The sequence below is a fragment of the Dromaius novaehollandiae genome, chromosome Z, assembly GCF_036370855.1.
Source record: "Dromaius novaehollandiae isolate bDroNov1 chromosome Z, bDroNov1.hap1, whole genome shotgun sequence".
Taxonomy (NCBI): domain Eukaryota; kingdom Metazoa; phylum Chordata; class Aves; order Casuariiformes; family Dromaiidae; genus Dromaius; species Dromaius novaehollandiae.
Window position 1 is genome coordinate 20,930,274 of NC_088132.1, and position 21,191 is coordinate 20,951,464.

Sequence of the window (21,191 nt, forward strand, 5' to 3'; positions counted from 1 at the left end):
AGCATTAATTTGTCTGTTAATTTACCCAATGGCATTAAACCCTGTCCACTGGAACTATATAGACATACAGAGAAATAATTTGATTTTAATCAGACTGTGAGACTCCAAAAAAAAAAAAAAAAATCAGATTTCAATGTAGTAACTTGTCATTTACAACACATAACTAAAATGTAAAGCAGTCTTCTTTAGATACCTCTTCTTTAGATTCCCTTAGAATAAGGTGACTTGTTCAATGACCAAAATTGTTATTGCTCACTTACAGCATACATTTACTTGTATACAGCATGCAATTACACCATTTCCAGTTGCAAATTCTATTTTGCAGACTTGTTTTTTCCTTCTTCAATTTAAACTATTAAAAACTTAGTTTCAAGAAAAAGTTGCAGTATATTCTGTAAGTTGCTTCATTATTCACTAGCTGTTAAAACACATGAACTGTCATTAGACTCCAAATAGAGTATACTGTACCCTAAGCAGCATCTTGTTTGACAGTTTGCTTTCTATAAACTCTTGTGCCCCCAAAAGAATTTCACATTCAACCCTCCTCCTTTTCTTTCAGCTCAGAAGAAAGTGATTTAAAACAGCTGCTACTTCAAGATCAATAATGCCTCTTCCTTATTCAATAAACACAAGTATTATCACATGATTTGTATTATTGAATGAAGCTATGTTTATAGACAGGAAAATAAATGAAGGGGCCCTTGCATGAAATAAAGCACTTTCACAGCGTACACACAATCTAGTAAAATCAATGTAAAATAAAGTAAGAGCACTTTCTATCTGGGCTATGAGAAAAAAAAAAAATCAATCTTGAACTTAATTTGCATTGTATACAAAATAAGTGTAAACTTTTCTTTCAATTCTGCTTCTGTTGAAGTGGATGGAAGAATAAAAAGTAGGTGGAAAAATATCTAATATCTTTTTCCATTGTCACTATCAATGACAGGAAGTTTTGACTATTGCTATAAATAAAGTAATTTAAATTGATTGGAAGCCATCATATTAATGAGATTACATAGAGTTTGGAAAGAGATTTAAGGCAAATATCTTCTCAAAGTAAAGCCTGATCATACACATTTTAAAGCATGCACAATTTTAAACCACAGCTGGATTCCTTTTCAAAAGATTGTTTAAGCAGGTTAAGCTCAACAATGCATGCAATATGTAACCTCCATTAAAAGTGAGATGATTTTTTTTTGATGAAAGTTTTGTGTTTTTATACCTGTACCTCAGCACATTCAGACACTGCATTTTGCCTGGACATACAAGCACTGCCCCTTTGACTAAAAGGGCATTGGAAAGAAAACCATACTTAAACTCACCCTACCTTCTTTTCTACATCAAGTTTAATTCTGAGGATCTCCTAATGCTCTGAAACAAGCTAAGCCTCAACAACATAAGCTATATAAGTAGCATTAACCTAATTTTACACATTCCCCTACCCTGATCTTAGATACTAATCTAAGAGGTCATAGAAACATCTCAAAAAAAAAAGTTGCATTTATATAGTCTTACACCCATTTTACAATTTTACAAATTAAGTTTTGAGACCCATGTTTACATGCTCAAATATATACAAGGATATTGACATCGCAGGTGCATTTAGGTTAAATCTTAACATTTTTTCACACAGTGGTCTATCATCAACACTGAGTATATGGCTTGAGATGAGGTAGGTATTGAATATGGCCCTCTCAGCTTGACTGCTCTACCTACCTTATTTATGACACACAACGAGTTGCACAGACAACAGATGCCTTCTACTGTGGTTGCATTTCAAGAAGTTATCTTTTGAAATTAATATCTAAATGTAGAAGGGCATTCCTGACTGTGATTACAACCTGACACGTACTTCCTTGTAGCCTGGAGTCACATGCCCACACCTCTACAAAAAGGACAGTATTCAATTTTGCATTCACTAAAATATTAAACTTACTAAATTAACTCTGATTTTTTTCTAGAGGCTAGTCATCTATAAACTAGGTACAGCATACCTCAGAGTCTCAAAGCTTAAATTTCTTCATGGATCTGCCCCACAGGATTTACTCGAACAAGTTAATGATGAAATCAGAACACCTAAACAACAAATTGAGCAAAGGTCCCAGAACCTTGGCTCATCCTTCCTCTGGCAGGAATACAGGGAGTCCAAGTGCTGAGCTGATCAGATGACTATAGTTTAGACTTATAAATGTAACATCAGCTTTTGCCAAATGCTTGCAGGAATGCAGATCTAGTTCCTACTTCTGTGCTTTAAAATGTTTCTTCAGTGTGCCTTCTATTCCTTTCAATACACTACAAGCATTCTAATCTGGCTACATGTTTTATTCTGTACTACGGTATATAGCTAACAATTGAGAATAAATTAGTTTCTTGCAACAACAAATAAACAGAAACTTCTCCATTCCTCTGCCCTTCTATGAGTTAGGTTAACCAATAGCTCTGTTCTTATGATAATGGTAATCACTGCTCTTGTCACTAAACCCGTGTTAATTAAGTTGGCCTACTGGCTGGGAAGTATCGATAAATTGACACACAACTATGGAAATGTTTAATGATACCCACATGAAACAAGAAATAATTTTAAACATTTACTTTTTTTAATGTTACTAAAACCAAGCTCTGCACACATGTAAAGAGGACATTTTGTCTGTGTTTCTCAGGCTATGATTTTAGAAGGATCCTAGCAGAATATGATGTCTAGTTTTCACTGAATTTAATGGCATAACTGATAAGGGAATGAGTTAAATATTAATCACTCACTAGAGTACTCTTATCCCATTTAAAGGTATTATTTGATTTCTGATGAGAAATTAAGACTAATTAAAGTAGTTTTCATTTTACATTTGATATCTACATTTCAAAAGACCCTTCATCCCTGCCTGACCTTGGTAAATTGGAAGATAGGCAGTATAAAGGAGTTATATGCCTGAGACATCATATTTAAACTTCAGTCTGGGCCCTTTTGATTGATATTCTATGCTGATAATTCTCAGATGAAGGTTCTTTATGTGCAACTAAAATACAGTACTAAATTCTGCTCTCGGTAGCAAAAGCATAAAATGTGATTTATTTCTCTAAAGCAAAAACCTGTTGTAATGCACCACAAAGAACATTTCTAAATGCTTTAAATACCAGAAAATATTTTGTCATTCATCCACCATTATTCCAACCTTGTTTTTACCAAAATGCCAATCACTAACATGTCCAAGTCTCAATAGTTTAAAAGCAAATAAACTGCACCACTAGTGCAAATATAAACATTCTTTGTTGAACTACGCAGTATAAGAATATACAGAAACAAGAGGACATTATACATTAAGATTAGTAATAAAATAAAAGCCCAAGCTGCAGTTGTTACAAGCGTAAGAACTCATTTCTATATAGGTTAGTTGGCAAAATGTTTGAGAAATATAACAAGATCCAATCATTGTACAATTATTTATTTTTCTGGCTATAAGGTAACAAATATAGCTGCTGCCCATGTATATTAGTAACATATATAAAACACAATCTTTAATTAGCTTGCTTTTAACATGTATTTTATTTTAATTTTTATTAAAAAGTGGTAAACTAGCACTTAAAAATCATAATATAACAACTTTTCACCAATAGACTAAGCATTCAAATGATATGCATATACAGGAAATTCTGTAGTATTTTCCATGTAGACAACTCTTAACTGAAGGGAAGCTTTGTCTTATAACTAGGCTGCTTTGTTATCCCCACCTTAAAAAATAAACATCTATTATCACAAAGACCACTTTTGCCATAGCATTACTATGAAAGTTTAGCCTTGCTTGCTTAAACTAAGGGCTTAGATTTTGCTCTTGGATACATTATACAATTCCTATTGATGGAGGTTAGAGTATCAAAGGTAAATGCTTGACCTAGCTCAGTTTCAAAGTTTCAATGCATTATTCAAAATTGCCATGAGATGTGAACAAATGAGGTGAAAATTCTGAAGAGTGGTAAGACTACAGCAGAATTATATTTAAGGCCCAGTACAGTACAGAGCAGGTAAAAAAAGCCATAGATTTTTCACCCTAACTCTTATCCAGAAATTAGTTACCCTAACTTAAACACAATGTACTAAATACTACTGAATCAATGAGGCATTGTGTCAGAGGAGACCACAGCCATGCACTTCTGCTGCGGTGTTTGGCGGAGAAAGTATCGCTACAAGTCTACTGAAACCTACCTTCTGTGATGGGTTAGGATTCACTCTCTCACACATTTCTATTTCCACTGTTAACCAGTTTTAAAAAATAGTCCAGAATAAAGCTAAGAAAACCTGACTGCTTAGGAGTCTAAAAAAGTTTGTAATAGCAGCAAAGAAAGAGAGACTGTGTAAATAGTACTTATGATGGAGAATTAAGGGCATTAGAACACTGAACAACATATGGCAAATGTGTGTTAATACGCCTGTTTCCTACATGAGTGCAAAAAGGCTGATTCCAAAACAAGACTAAGAAAAGCATCACAGACACATCATTTAATATTGACTTGGAAGGCTGAGCTAAAGAAAACAGAACATTCTCCTTTACTTCTGCAGTCAGTATCATCATCATTGAAAAAGTATACTGCTACATTACATTTTGTACTAAACTTTCAAAAAATCATCTTCTAAGGAAGCAGTCTCTTTACTTGTTGTTAATTTTGATTTCTACCCCAGATCACTCATAAAATACTCAGCATAAAACATTCTCCAAAACAATGACATATTGGAGACTACTTCATGCTCCATCCTGAGAGTCAGTAGTCCCAGTTCTACTTTTCTGTACAGCTAATCATTATTTACCAAACAAATCATAAAAATCCTTTCCCAGTATTGTTTTCATCACCTTTCAAGAGAAAATGAAGAGGTCTCATCTGATTAATACAGTCCAGTACAGATTAAACCACAAATAATCCTGAACAGAACATGCCAATAACCAAATAGGCCACTAACAACATTGTCAGAAATATACATACTATACAGAAAATCCCTGTTTTTGCTGCCTATAGTTAATAAATCGCATATGTATAGTATGTAAGAAATAAGAGAGCTCAGTTGGTAGCACATATGCTAACCTTTGTTAATAATAAATCAAATATATCTTTTGTATTTTAGCTACAGTCAATAAAGTATATTTTAACATAGGCATGCTGCAATTATCAACCATTCTCTCTCTTAGGTATTGAACTTGCAAAACTACGCAGGTGGAATTTTAGCAAACAATTTAGTTACACGCTTACAATAGACAAAAGGCCCAAATCCAAACCTACTGAAGTCAGACTTTGGATTAGGCTTCCATTCTGAAAGACCTATGATGTTTATTTAGCTTAAATTTTTAAACTGTTGCTTCACCTGCAAGTATTCCCTTGTCAATATTACACATATTTAAATGCAACTGAAACATTACTAATTCAGGTATTTATAAAGTCATAGAAGACAGCTGTGTTCTCAGTAATCTGGTGAGAATTAACGATAGCATTTACATCATATTAAACTTTTTAATGGGTTACTGAAAAATTTCTCATTAACTGAAGATTTACGTTTTTCAGCTCTTTCTTGTGTTCTGTTTTCTCTTGGGGTATGAGGGTAGGGCTAGACAATCACATGCAGGATAATAGCTACCATGGATTTACGGAGGGGAAGTAAATATACTGGCCTTGGTAAAATATGAACATGGAAACATTTTGCAGTAATTAATGACAGAACAGGTATTGGAGGGTACATTTAAGTAAAGGAAAAATCAAGTATATTCTTACCATTATGAATAGACAGCTAGCAAGATCTGGAACAATATCAGTATGAACTGAGAAACTCAGTTTGACACTGCTCTCCTTACATTAAGGAGAAAGGAAAGTCACATGTACTTATCTCAATTTTACTACTATTTTTGGTAAAGAGTAGAAACCCTTAGTTAGAATATGCATAATCTCTTCACTCTTCCAAGTTAAAAAGCATATTCACTTTTTGATATATGAGTTATTCCCATATATTAGGAAAAGAATTAACTGCTGGAATCCAAGAAAAGGAAAGACCAGCAAGGGGGGCAGTCTTCAAATATTAGAAGACAGTCAAAGGAAAGGAAAAGAACAATCAGCTCTCCATGTCCATGATGCAAACAACAAGTAGTAATCAGTTTCAGTTGTACCGAGAAATATTTGGGGTAGACATCAGGAAAAGCTTCCCGGTAAAAATAATGAAGCACTGGAAAAGACTGCCTGCACAGGTTACAAAGTCTGTCTCCATGAAGGTTTTTTTTTTTTTTTTTTAAGGCTAAAAATAAAAATGAAAAAAAAAAAAGGGTGTGTTAGGAACGACATGACTGTTGATTCTGCCTTAGGGAAACAAAATGGACTAGATGATCTCTTAATTTCCCCAGTAGCCCTGCTTTTCTATGACTGAAAAATATCCCCTGTAACCACTTACTCTGAGTGAAATAGATCAGCAAAGGCATTATACCTGTAGCCCTGCTTAATTTTTTCTCAAAGGTTAGTGTAAAAATATTGCACTTCAGACAAGTTCATTTTGTTCCCAAAATGAAATTAAGTCAAAGATGATGAATTTTCCCCTCTGGAACATAAATTTCAGCATATGGTATTTGCCAAATGTAGGCAAAGGTTATTTGCAACCATTACATTTTTGTTCCAGAGGCAAAAGGTCCCAAGTGTACTGCAAAAAATCAAATCCCCATAAAATGCTGAGATTATCACCAGTTCCATTGCATAACCAGTATCTGTTTTCATATAAAAAAATAAAGTGTTTGAATTAAATGTTATTGCACCAGCAACTGTTTTTTTCTTTTTAAATATCCCCATTCAAGTCAAACATTAAATTATTTTTATGAAGCAAAATATAAGGTCTTTTTTAAAAGTATCAAGTAGATATAGTATATGCGCCATAGAGAAAATAGTCCAAAGGAATGACAAACATCAAATCAGAGATGAGAGAAAACAATCATTAGGTTGTTTCTTTTCCATGATTGAAAAAAGAAATAAATTCCAAAAAGGTTGCATAAGAATATTGTATACATGAAAAACATCTCATCTCAGTGAATTCAAGGCGTTGAAGCAGGAGTCACTTTCAAGCTGTCAAGTGCGGCATGAATTCTGAAGTGTAACCTGGACTCCATAGAGTACTCTTTGTAGTTGTTTCTGCAAATAATAAAGTTAATTTATCAGCTAGAAGGCTCACAGAGAAACATTTCTGACCTGATTTGTTTCAGTCTTCTGCATTCATTGAAGTACCAAAGTTAGCTGCCTTTAGTTCTTCCACAGGAAACAAGGTTGATACCATCAGCAGTCAGTTTAACTCAACTGTGCATCTAAAACTATCTCCACAGACTGAGTAGAGAGGTCTCTAATAGCACTAATACAGTGGCCAGCACTATATTGGTGCTAACAATTACATGTATAGTAAAAATGAATCCTGGTCTTAGCAACCATTTTCCTCACTTATTTTGATCCTTTCAAGAGCCCTCACAACTGCAAAAATAAATCTGCTGTGAAAAGACAAACTAGAAAAGGCCACAGAAAAGAAAGGCTGTCAGCTGAACATATATGTTCAACTTCAAAACATGTAACAACCAATGTAATAAAATACAAGGAAATCACACTACGTAAGCCAAAAAATTATAGATATATAAAAACATAATTATAATTCACATTTGTAACACTGTACAGCACCACTGGTATACCTTTTTATGCACACAAGGGGCAAACTAGATCCCCTACTCCCATGAACGAACCAAGTGAATATGCTGCACTATGGAAAATGTTGCTCTCTAGCCCTCTCCTGCCACAAATGAAAAAGAGAAGAAATCAGGACTGAACTATGCTTAACCTGTTCCCCCTAACCTTTTTTGCAGCAGACACACACCGGCTCTCTGGGCAACAAGTAGTATTGGTCCTTTTGCTGGACTCTCCAACTCCGTTCTGTGCATGCAGCAAAGCCCAGGCCTCTCCTATCATACCTAGGGCCCCAACAGCTCCAAAGGTTAAATGAAAAGAGAGACATTTCCCCTTTGCACTACACTGTCTTGTCTGATATTGTCTATAATGTGACTGAAGAACAGAAATGAAATATCAGAAGATTGAAATTCAACTATATTAGACAGCTTTTCTAGGTCAAGAACACAGGTTCATAGTTATTTCTATTTTGTCAAGTTACTGTCAGAAAGAAAATAAAAGACACTTCTCCATTGCTAAAGTTAATCAGTTATTTTTAATCTACAGACATAGACAAACACAAAATCCACTTACTTTGCAGTTTCTATGAATCTTATTGCTTTTCCTCTCTCATCCTGTTGTTTGTACAGAAGACCCAACTCATACAGCGTGAATGGCACCAAATAATTATCATATTTTATCTGCTTCTCACTAGAAAACCAGAAAAATACAGAAGTGGTTAATTACAACCTTTTCTTGAATGATCTCTTAACTTTTAAATGCAATCACCACCTGCAGTAATAGCCCATGACCAGAGAAAACACTCTGGAATTTCTTTACCACTTGCCCCTGGGCAAATCAATCATACCTGTAAAGAGCAGGCATGAAATACTATCAATCTAACCTTTTAGAACCATGAAATTATTCATTCCTATTTACTATTTGTATTGTGGTGTGTTGTACAAGCTACTGAGAACCTACTTCCCTATTGTGTGATGAACAGTTCAAAAGTAGGACAAGAAGAGTTTAAAAACAAAATGTTCATTAGGTTAGGCAGCGTAATACAAACACTTCTTCCTCTTTCCCAGTCACGGAAGTAAGATCCCCCTTCCCATGGCTTGACTGAACAGGTCAGCAGAGAAGTAACAGAATTCAACTTTTCTTCACTAGAAGAAATTCTTAGAATCACAGAATAATTGAGGCCAGTCGGCACCTCTAGAAAATTTGCTCCATCACCTTCCCAGGGATCGAGGTGAGGCTGACTAGCATGTAGTTCCCCGATTCTCTTTCTTGCCCTTCTAGAAGATAGAAGTGCCATTTGCTCTCTTCCAGCCTGCCCCAGTGCCATGACTTCTCAAAAATAATTGAGAGGGACCTAGCAGTGATATTGACAAGCTCCCTCAGCACTCATGGATGCATCCCCCCAGGTCTTATGGACTTGTGTATGTCCACTTCCCATGGACATATGTCTAGTTTAAATGTTCCCAAGCCTGATGCTCCTCCTGCGAGGGTAAGTCCTCCATACTCTTACCACAGATTTCAGGGACATAGGATTCCTAAAGGCTGGTTGCACCAGTAAAGACTGACACAAAGAAGTAATCGAGTATAATGGCCTTTTCCATGTCCTTTGTCACCAGCTCCTCTGCCCCATTCAGCAGCAGGCTCACATTTTCCCTAGTCTTCCTTTTGCTGCTGATAAAAACAAGCCTTTTTTGTTGCCCTTCACATCTCTCATCAGATTCAACTCTAGGTGGGCTCTAGCTTTCCTAACCCCATCCCTGCTTGTTTGGACAGTGTCTCTATACTTCTCCTAGATCACTTGTCACTCCTTCCACCTCCTGTATCTTCCTTTCTATGTTCGAGTTTAGCTGAAAGCACTGTGTTCATCCATATAGGCCTCCTACCACCTTCAGTTGACTTTCTGCTCATTGGGATGAGCCATATCTTGAGCTTGGAGGAGGTGATCCCTGAATTTCCGCCAACTCTTCTGAATCCCTCTTCTCTCCAAGGCTGTATCCCATAGGCCCTTGTTAGATTTTACCACTTTGATTCTTATTAGGATAAAATAAAATATCAACTAATGTGGCGGAATGAAAAAGTTCCCAACTAGCACTGGAAAAAGTGTCAAAATTTTGAGAGCGACAAAGAGGCACCTCATCCACCAAGGCAAGGCTTGATGCAGAGAAAGCATGTCTTAAAGCAGCAAGCATGCTTATGTGACAAACTCTCATAATATATTGCAGCAGCCCAAGAGAAACAGAGATCAAATATCTGAAATATGGATATTCAACTTACCAAAAAGAAACAGATTCTTTTAAAGAAATATTGTTTGAAGGTTTTTGAGATGACTCAGCCCTAAGGCCTCCTGTGTGTCAAACACCTTTGGAGTCTGCCTTTTTTTTCTAGTTTTTTTTCTTTTAAGAAACAACATTCTTTTAATTTGCAATCAATGAAAAGCCACTATATTGTAACTTGCAAAGTATCTCGCCAAACCCACTTGGGATCTTAGACATAGCAAAATAGGGCCAGATGGCAAGAAAATCATAATAGGTATTACCTTATTTTGCTAAATTAATTAGAACAATTGCATGAACTTTGTCAAAACTGTTATTACAGCCTACTTAATCTAAAAATTCTAGTAAGTTCACAGTTACAATCACGACTATGTTATATAAAAATGTTATTACAGTAGATATGAATCTGACATCTTAAGTGTTTAATAAATCAATAACATAGGAAACTCAAATTTTCAATTGAAACTGGTAACAATGTCAATAATTTCTCAGCTACAGAGTGAAGTGCTAACTACTGTAGCTCTAAATGTTAAAAAAATAATAAATCTAGATGAACTATCTTTACTTAATACTATTAATTCTGCAAATACAAAAATACCAATTCCAAATATATTTAGATAAGTGTTACTTGTCACAGTTTGGTATTTTTGGTCTAAAATGTCATATTTATGTCAAGCTACATAATTTAAAAATTTCCATAGGAAAATACTAGCAAAGCCTTACGGCTCCTCAACTCCCTACAGAGGTATTTTAATACCAGCTCCTAGAAAGGATGGATTTTTTTCTGTCAAAGTTTACTTCCTCAAAATTCTTATTTTGAACATTCTGGGACTGTTTCTGCGGGAACATCAAAAGCTTCACCCCAAGTTACAGAATGGAAAGGTAAAAAGACTATTTCTATAGTTTTTACCTTTGAATTACTTGATTGAAACACAGTTCAGCTTGCATGAGTCTTCCTAAGTGCTTCAGACAGAGGCCTTTCAGTAATTGCAACATGCACACGTCATCCATATAATATTCATTGTGATCTAAGAGTAAAAGCAAAATAAACCATACAATTTAAAGATAACTCCATGAAAAGCAAAACAAGAGATTTTCAGTAGGGAATATTCAGGCTCAGGAGTCAAAATTTTACAGCTTAAAACATATATAACCCTCAGGCACAATTTTAAATACAAAAGAAGATAGTGCACAACAGTGCACATTATTGCTCTTTTTCTCTTTAAAGATGCAGGCCAATTATTCAGAAGAAATATAAACACTCAGTCTCATCTTCTATACCAGGAAGTCAGTGCAAAGTAAGTATCACTTTGCATCATGTACCTGTAACACCTAAAACAGTAGGCAAAGCCTTCAGTAAGACAATCTCCTTCACACCACATTCTGTTAAAAGCATCCAGCCTTCCAAATTACTGGCAGATCTCCAGCAGCACCAGCAGTGTTAAGAGCACGAGAATACACAAGGATTCTGTCACGCAAAACTTTTAGAAAGCATTATATGGCAGGAGAAATGCAAGAAACTATTTTGTTAGTATTCCCAGCATCTCTACCAATTAAGAAGCTTCACTAGCAGTGACAAAATGTTCGGAAAAAATAAGAAAGATTTGTGTCCAATAGGATTAAAAGCACCAGTTGAAGGGATTTTTGTTAAGTTGTCCAGAAATATAACCTTAACAAGTGAGGTCCTTTCTTGTTGCCTTGGTTTACAACATTTGTTGGTTGCCATGAAAGAAAGAAAACACATATGGAAAGACAGATGGCTGCACATACATTAACAATTCAGGAAGCAAAACATCCTCCCATCAGATCATCTTGTTTACAACTAATTACCAGTCCTCTAAGGTCACACTCATTTTTTTTTAAGTAGTCTGCCAAAAAATCCTACATAAACAGTTCCAAAACATGCAAGATTAAAGCATCTTAGGATTCAGTGAAGTACTCTGTCACTATATCCAGGATGATTTCTGTCTGCATTTAAACCTGGAGAAGTTTTGATAGATAGCAAGTCTCAAACTGTGCTTTTAATGTCAGATAGAACCAGAGTAATGGGTAAATATTTTGAATTCCTCTAAAACACTTTGCTAGGATAAGGTAATAAATTCATATGACTGTCTCCTATAGAACTCATTCCCTGAAATTACTGGGGTCAGGCACTGATGCCAGTAAAAACTTGCCAGCCTTTACCACCTTCTTGAAGTATTATCCCCTGGTACTTCCCAGAGGAAAAAAAAGCTATTAAGCCAAAATTCTGTAACCAGGATAGCAAGTGGACAGCAAAATTTAATGAAGACAACCTTTTAATAAATGTTGAAGAGTATCTTCTTGTAGTCCTCTGTATCAAAGAAAATATCATTATGAATATAATAAAACATGCAAGATCACCACAGAAATGAGATTTTTCTTAAAGTTACAAATTCGTTTTTATATTTTAGACATAAAACAGCAATAACTATGGAAAATAACATTTCCAGAAATCCCGAGGAAAAAGTAATTTCTGAGATCTTTCATCTATTCCTTCTACCATGTCTACTTTCAGCACAGTCAGAGCATACAACCAGTTACAATCCTTGACGGATTCCTTGCTGTGCCTGTTCACTTGAGGCCAATGTAATATCAACAGCTCTCTTTTAAGAAGTCTCAATCCTTAAATGACCTTTAAGTATAATTAACACTTTTTACAGCACCTAAGAAGTCCTTTAAAGCTATCTAGTACTGACAGCTGTCTCTTAAAATAATATCGTATCCTTATCATGTTCTTCTAATAGCTCTAACCACCTTCTTTGGGTCTCAATTCTGCAGCAACTCTGGTAACCACAATCTTTACCTTGTCCAAATCCATACCTTTAAAAAAAATATATCAGGCTCACAGATGCAAAGTCCACAACTAAACTACATTTCACTGCAGCTATTATTACAAAGGATCTTAAAAGTGTAAACAACAAGTACATTTCAGGATTACATCTTACTTGTAAAGTATATATTTTCATAAGAAATATGCACTGTTTTAAGAAGGTGTACTGTTTGGAAGATCAGTAAATTATTCAACAGTAGCTTCTATGAACAACAGATTTCCAAATGCAGATTAGAATGTTTTATTCTACAGCTGAAGGCCATAATTATTCAGTCTTGAGCACAGTGAAATTCAGATTTTGATAGCACTCATTTTGCAGACACTCATTTTCACTTGCGAACATATGATTTTACAAAAATTAAGCCACCCTAGCTGAATGCTACATAGACAATTTATCTTCATGTGCAATGTGACTGCAACTCAGAAAATAAACACTGAACTTCTCAAATTTAGTATTAAGATATGGAGCCTGTTTCCTTTAGACTTTTGGCACAGGAGAAGTCTCGGGTTGTTTGCTTGGATAGTGTAATCAAGCTCGTTTTATCATACAGGAATTTCTCTCATTGTCTGGTGGATCTATTCATTTAAGGTATATACATCAAAAGGACCCTCACTCATGTCTCCCTACTATTCCATTGTTTAAGAACCACTCACTCTAGTGACTCCAAACAACCCTATTCTAAAGCAACAAACAAGTTCTTTAACTTTCTCCTCCAGTTTCTGCCTTTGGACTAGGAAACTAGAGGTGTGCGTCCTAAAGCACCTTTAAGTTATGTTTTCTACTCTGCTGGGAGTTTATATGTTTCTTACAGATAAATACTCTCTAAACTCTCTCCAATCATCTACCATATTTCCATTTCTATGCTAGTGTGACTTCAGTTGCTGTACTCTGTAGATTTTTTTCTATTTTGACACCTTGTGCACTTCAGCCTAGGAATTTGACAGGAAGTTTATTTCATCCTGTTCTGATTAGCACTTATAACACCAGCCTCTGCATATAACAGCACTGGATTCACAACAACTTCTGCCAGAACCTCTTAGGGGTCCTCTGCACAGAAGTCATGGCAACATTACTTTGTTTGCAGATGTCTCAAATATTGCTACATTTTGGGTTTAAAGTGGCAACAACAAAGGAAAGACACTTCAGATTTATGAGGTGCAATATCAATTTTGCAGAAGTTTGGAGAGAAACATGAAAGATTAGTATGGGACCCAGTTCAGTCTTGGCCTTCCAAATTACTCTCACTTAGCTTATTACACTGTCCAGACTTTACTGCTATGCATATCCTATATGGGCTTCTATAAGTTTTTATCCATCACCTCAGTTTATTTAAAAGTCATAACCAGATGTATTTTTTACTTATTATTACATTCAATTTAATACTATCTGATCTATAAAATGGTTTGTCTATGTTTTACATTAATTTCCACAGATAAGACCCAATTTTTGACAATGCAAAAAGCCTAGGAAACATGATGAAAAGTTTCCTCAAGAGGAAAAAAAAAATGATACACAGGCACACATCAAGACAAATTACAGGATATAAATTTGGCTCAAAATAGGGAGCAAACACCTCAAGGCAAAGACATGATTTTAAACAAACTTTTCATAGGCAGATGAAAATATAATGTTCCTAAGATGTGAGACTTTAAAAGAATCTAAGACTAAAATTTTGACAAGATCACTTTATATCCAAAATACAGTGTACATTTTTAATCCACCTAAGAATAGTTTAACTTCTAAATAAAAAAAAGGACGGGACACAGCACTGTAAGTGAAATTGATAATCCTAACCTAACGGCTTTAAAGCAGACTACCTACTGTTCTACATTTGCCATATTACCTTCAAGGGTTGGGAGTACAATACCAAATTAGGAAGTTATGTGAAGGTGTAAAATAAAAATAAATTAATAAAACCCCCGAGGCATTATTGCATTAGTATTATTTTGTTTAATACAGCTGACGTTACAAAAGGAAACTAATGCTGTGTCTGCCTACATTGAGACACTCCCTGAAGTTCTTCCCATGTTCAGATATCCAGATATTATTCCATTAAGGAAGAATATTTAACTATTTGAAGCAGATTAAATTTTTATCATTATGGCATTATAGTAGAAGAGACTGTGATCATTACTGTACACAGGGACAAGTAAATTGGGGGTTATCAAGAGTTTTAGCTGGCAACATAATGCAGAGACAAAAACACGTGTAGTTCAGACTACATTAACATGGCAATAATGAGCTTAAGGAACATGTGGACACAGAAGGTTAGAAAAGTATCATGCCATCTCCATAACACCTCCTGAGGGAATGATTAAGTGATCAAGACTACAGGATGCCTCAATTTGACTGCAAAATGAATACAACGGTCTGAGGACAAGGAGTTAACTTAGCTTCCAAGAAAAAAAGATAACATTTATTTTTTCAGATCCAGTTGTCAGATTTGTTTTGTCTGAAAATTAAATATTTAGGTATGAGACAATGGCAGTATGTTCTATATGATTTTGTGATTAAGACAATTACTAGGGTGCCTCTCTTTTCTCCTATTTATTTGAAATACAGTATCATCAAAAGTGTTACAACTTTTACTGTTGCTATTATCATTTAATTCCTGCATTTGCTGTGTGCTTATCTCTTTTGTGTTGTTTTTTTTTTTTGGGGGGGGGGTTGTTTGTTTTTTTGTTTTTTGTTTTTTTGTTTTTTTTTTTAATTATCGAGGATACTCCACTGCTTCCATTTCCTGCTTTATATGAAAACCTCACCCTGCTCTTTCTTGGCAGCATTGAGCTCAGAGGACTTTTCATAGTACTGCATGATAGCTTCTACAATTGGAACTTCAGTTTCCAACAGCTTTGGCCTGACTGGAGGTCTATACTTCAGGGAAAGTTGTATTTTGGCACAATTCTAAACTTCAATTTGTTATTACTAAATAAAAAAAAAAGACCCCAAAAGTTGAAGGGATTCTGATACGCAATCATGAATATAGCTGTTATCAATGTATACAGGATAAATACTACATTTCATATTTCCCAAACTACGTACATACAACTACAGACACAGTAGATAACTAGATATTTCAGTAATGTGGGAAACTAATTCTTTGACAAATTGTTGATAAAAGTGATTAGAATCTGGGTACAGTTGAGACTGTTTCTTTCTTGGATTACTACAAAAATAATTTTGTGTAAAAAGGTAATATTTATTCATTTTAGAAGATGAACTCAAAAGGGAAACCTATTCAGAAGTTCAAGTGATAGACAGCAGCACCCACCTGAGAAAACTTGATTTAAGGAACAGTGAGCAAAGCTATCCTCTTCTGCAGTACATCTGTTTTATTCATTCTTCTCTTTCTGCATAGAACCTATGCTCTATTAACTTATGGATGGACCCTGTAAAAACTATCTTGAATATCTATGCTTCAAAGAATTCAAGGACATATTTAAAAAGAACCATGAAATTTCATGTGGCTCCAAAGTTTCCATACTTAGAATGAATAGCACATTGGCTGAGGTGAGCCAGCATTTAACCTCATAGAACATCAAGGTGGAGAAAAACAAAAATGTCCCATCAGCATTTCTGACTAACTAGTTAATTCTATCTTAATTGACCACTTACTAGTTTCATTTTGTAGAGCAGTTTCTTCTTTTTCAATTGTTACCAACAAATTTTCAGTGAGGTCTGCTCTTTTGCCCACAATTGCAAAGCCATTCCAGACATACATCATTTCCTGACAAAAACAAACAAGACAAACCCATGAAATTGCACAAATACTTACCTAAGGAGTAACACTTGGAAGGCTGTTACAGAACATTGAGTACATAAAATACTGCCTACAAGAATTTGTATTAAGAAATATTAAAAAGTTTCAAAACGACACACACAAAGATAAGAAGCTCAAGAATAAAAGCATTTGTACAATTTAAAATAACCCTCCACAATGTATATAGGACATTCACATTTGTCTTAATAAACTTGCATGTAACTGACAGATTGTGTTTTTAATCATATATAGTTGTATCAGAATATCTATGCATAGGGCAGGCAAAATAACATCGCAAGTGTGTAGGCAAAATTAACTTGGGGTTCTGAGCTTTTAATATTTGACACCTTCAGGATACTCTTCTTAATAGATTCTACTGCGTATTTCCACAGATCTTTAAAAAAAGAAACTGAACAGATTTTACCATGTATATACTGGCACCCATATAACACATCAACAAAACTGGATGTTTTTGATTCTGTTTGAGACCTCTGCCATAAGACCTAAAAAAGTAGCTGAAAGTAGTTACCTTCCTTTCACTGCATATGAGATTATACACTCGCACACACACGCACGCGCGTCTGTGTACGTACATATCCATGCTATAACCTATAGGCTTTTTATCTTTTATATAGAGCAACAGTGGAAATAGATAGAATTTTTTTTGGATGAAAATGTGGTGCCAGTATACACATCCACATACACTTCCAAGCTACTCCTATAAAATCTTATTAAAAACAATCACAGCAAATCATGGCAAAAAACCATCCTAGATGCTTCAATATAATCATAAGCAATAAGCAGTTTTTAGAAGCATTAAATATTATCATATTATAGCACATTAAGTAAACAGAGTAAGTGAACATACAGAGTTAAATTCTAACCAACAAGAATCTAAGATCTTTATCCAGCAGTCGCAAACACAGTAGTATCATTTAATCTATGCTATTTGAATTGCAATTACATATCCAAAATATTAAGTGTAATGCCACTTTGAAGCAGATACAATACACTGCTGAAATATTTCTGCCTGAATTTGTGCTGTAGCTAAGTAGTCATTCAGAGGGAGAAAAAAATCTGGGTCTAAAACTCTGAAATAAAGTGTTATTAACTATATCATTCTGGACTCATTTCAATCCTGTGGTCCTGTGTAAGTTAAGTTTATTGCATGAGCACCAAACACTATGTGGAAAAAACTGTTATGTTAAGAAGATATTAAATTGGACAGCAAGGCTAAAAATATTTTCTCACAACTGAATAGCAGAGTGCTGTACAAGCCCTGGACAACTTTATTGCTTAGGTCTTTATAAATAATTCCTTTGAGAATATGCAAAATTAAGTACAAAACCACTGAATTTTAAAATTGCTGGATGAATTTGCTTTGGGCCTCTCTATCAATGAGCTTTAACATAAGAAAACCCTTCTCAAATTACAAGCTTTTCATCTTCTATTGTTGCTTTATTTTTTTTTTACAGAAAAATTCTAGCATAAACCTACACAAAATGCACACAAACAGGTATTGCGCTGCTAGTGCTTTCTGAAATTAGAAGCATGTGAAATTGGAATAGCATCTGTAATACATCATTAATTACTGCATATATTACTCACACTCAAAAACACACACACACACCCTGCTCAAATTTCACCTGAAAAAATGACGATAACAAAAGAAATGAGTTGTCCTTAATTTCCTGATGAGTCTGGGGGACAAGGACTGGAATCTTCTCAAAGAGCATAAACATGTATGCTGAAGACCAGTGCAAAACTAAAGATGCCTTTCAGCCCCAGGTGGCAAGAGCAATTCATTCTCTACACGTTTCAACTTCCATGAGAAAACCTGCCTGTCATTTTGGGCTGCTAGTGGGCTAGTATGCCCCAGCCTCCAGAATGTGTCAAAAAAACCCAAGGTCATCCTGTTCCCACAAATGCCAGTAATTCTTTAAAGAAGGTGGATAGGTACAACCTAATAATATTATTCTTCTCCTATTTAATAAACTATACTTATTCTTTCATTCAAAAAGTACCACAAGAAAGCAAGTGTAAATACCAAGGCAGGCAATATCAGCTTCACTGGCTGAGAACTTGCATAGCGTCGAGCTTTCCTTACTGCGAACTTCTCAGTTGGGATAGATTTTCCTGCAATTCTCTGTTTTAGACCATCCACTTGTCTACAGGGAGGGAAAAGGAAAACAGAGGTTGCTTTACATTATCTTTAATCTTATTTATTTCAGTAAGATACACTACTGTCCTCAGAAATATAACATCATAAGTTATTTTAAACCACTCAGTCTGCAGTAACAGAATGAACGTTTGCTAATAGAAGCAGCATTTTAATTTTTTAGCATCAGAATACTTAAAGGCGAAAACTGAAAAGCTGCCAGTTACAAGTAGGCAGAAAGTGACCCAAGAAAGACATGTAAGTCAAAAACATTTATATGGGAGAAGTACACATCCAGTTACTGTATAAAAGCTCACCTGAACAAAGATACAATGTCCTCACCAGTCCTTTTCATATCATCCTCTGGAAGCATACACAAAATTGCTGCTTTCTGGAATACATATATTGCCTATTTCAAAAAGATAAAGCAACATATTACTATATCTAATTTGCTGTGTTCATTTAAAAATTAACGATCCAAAGCTCTCATCCACTGTTGCAGTGAACTGTTTCCAGCAATTCTCAGGCAGGTGGATCTACTGAAGTTTAGCCATGCACTTCCTTTGTCACATAATTTATACTATAATTTTATTTTCAACATATTTATTAATATTGTAATTAAGTTAGAATGATACAGGTTTTTCATGCAAAGAACAGGGCAATTTATTATGCAAACTGCTATGACAAAGAGGTGAGGCTAAGTTGCAGAGATAACTACTCAAAAGTCCATGAATATTATTATCTGATTTGTTCTGCTTTTTCAAGTATGTCTCTAAACACGGCAAAAATATCTGAGTACTGATGCAAGAAAGTGCCATAACTGGGCTTTGCAGAGAAACAAAGACATATCCATAATTCTATTCAAGACATTTGCACTTCACACTGAATAATACTATTCTCTTCCTCTTTTGACAAGAATGGGATGTATCTCCTCTCTATTAAGTATAAGACAGTTATCTAGAAAGAACATACAAAAAACAAGTATCCAAAAATTATTTGCATACTATGCTTAGTTCATATTTTGAAATGCATTTTTACAAGCAAAAGGTAAGTTATCCTGCTTTTCTCATGAGATCATGTCTCCAGCAGCCTGTTTCATGTTGCAAAACATCTGCTGACTGCTGTCCTGATACTGCTTGTTTATAATTAACTAACAACTGGAGTTTCTTTAGCCAAGTTTTATTAAGGAATATTAGAACTTTGTTACCGATATAAGTGAAGAGTTTTCCTCTCCATTTCTTTTATTGGTCTTTGGTGGGCATCTCAGTTTTTAGTAAGACTGAAGCATAGGTATTAGCGGTTCTGGTACAACTTCCTTAACACAGTTAAACCTTTCATTTTGGCACATGCTTACAGGTTTTAGAGGAAAGCCAAATCTCCACTCATTATGGAAACTAGTATGCAAATTTAACTATGAAGGGGCTACTAAGTATATTATAACCATGTCCACCTCCCCATTTACCTTAGACCACCTGCTCTCTTTGCTGAGCAGGTCTGCATACCGATATGCCTGAAGCCAGTTCTGCTGGAATGTGTAGCACCACATCAGCTCCCAGTAACAGAGATGGTGAATCTGCTTCCACTCTTGCTGGGCGGCTATGCATTCCTGGAATGTGATCTGCGCCTAGGATTAAGTTAAGTAAGAATAATGAAAAATGACACAATTACAGATCAACATGAAAGCCATGTCTAAATATAGAGCAAATTCCTTCCCAGCACCCAAAGTACAGTGCTGGAGAACTGCTAACTAGTAAGATGATGTAATCTTCCCCCTCAGTCTCTCTTACAGAGAGTAATGGCACGAAACCTGCACCGAGATGATGATAATTATCAGTCCAACTAAAATGAGTTACTTGGATGAATTAGGCAAATAAAATTTTCTCCCCAAGTTGAACACTGAAAAGATCAATACAGTAAGAAGAATAAACTGAATTACCTTTTCAAAATTTCCTTTCAGTATATCTATTCTAGCAGCATAAAATAATATAATGGAACCCTTGAAAGAAGAGGAGAAAAACAAATACACAGTTACTACTTTAAGCTTAGGGAAATACATTAATGCTATAAAATAAATTGAGAATACACACATTTGGAAACTTCCGGAGGTAGGGTTCGAGCAGACTATCTGCTTCATGAAGGTTGGCTTCCCCTGTACCTAGAAACCACAAAAAAGCAATCTCAGTCAACTAGAAAAAAAAAGTTTCTAAATCACATTAGCGGTTAAATTGATTAATGGATGACCACATTTATACAAAAGTAAAATTATTATTTAATCATACTAAGTTTCTAGAAACACAAATTCTTGTCTTGGAAGAACTAATAGCTTTTAAGATAGTAACTGTCTGCAAGTAGAAGCACAACAGAATATATGGATATTGTTTGAATTAAATTCCCAATTATATATTTTTAAATCCCTTTAATCTCCTTAGCAAGTTATGAAATCTTTCTTCAGCTGCCCCCCTTCTTAATTT

General features: G+C 35.0%; 1 protein-coding gene across 4 annotated transcripts in view; it reads right to left on the reverse strand.

Moving 5' to 3' along the window:
- Window positions 1–3,038: 3,038 nt before the first annotated feature.
- The window catches only part of TTC39B (tetratricopeptide repeat domain 39B), a 78,078-nt gene continuing 59,925 nt past the window's right edge, over window positions 3,039–21,191 (reverse strand). For all 4 annotated transcript variants that reach the window (XM_064502571.1, XM_026097818.2, XM_026097821.2 and 1 more), the window contains 9 exons: window positions 20,808–20,875; window positions 20,657–20,716; window positions 20,183–20,344; window positions 19,038–19,129; window positions 18,610–18,730; window positions 16,418–16,529; window positions 10,861–10,978; window positions 8,251–8,367; window positions 3,039–7,143 (listed from right to left, as the gene is read on the reverse strand). In XM_064502571.1, coding sequence (XP_064358641.1) covers window positions 7,047–7,143; window positions 8,251–8,367; window positions 10,861–10,978; window positions 16,418–16,529; window positions 18,610–18,730; window positions 19,038–19,129; window positions 20,183–20,344; window positions 20,657–20,716; window positions 20,808–20,875 — 947 coding nt within the window. In that variant the 3' untranslated portion in view covers window positions 3,039–7,046. The remainder of the gene's footprint in view (window positions 7,144–8,250; window positions 8,368–10,860; window positions 10,979–16,417; window positions 16,530–18,609; window positions 18,731–19,037; window positions 19,130–20,182; window positions 20,345–20,656; window positions 20,717–20,807; window positions 20,876–21,191) is intronic.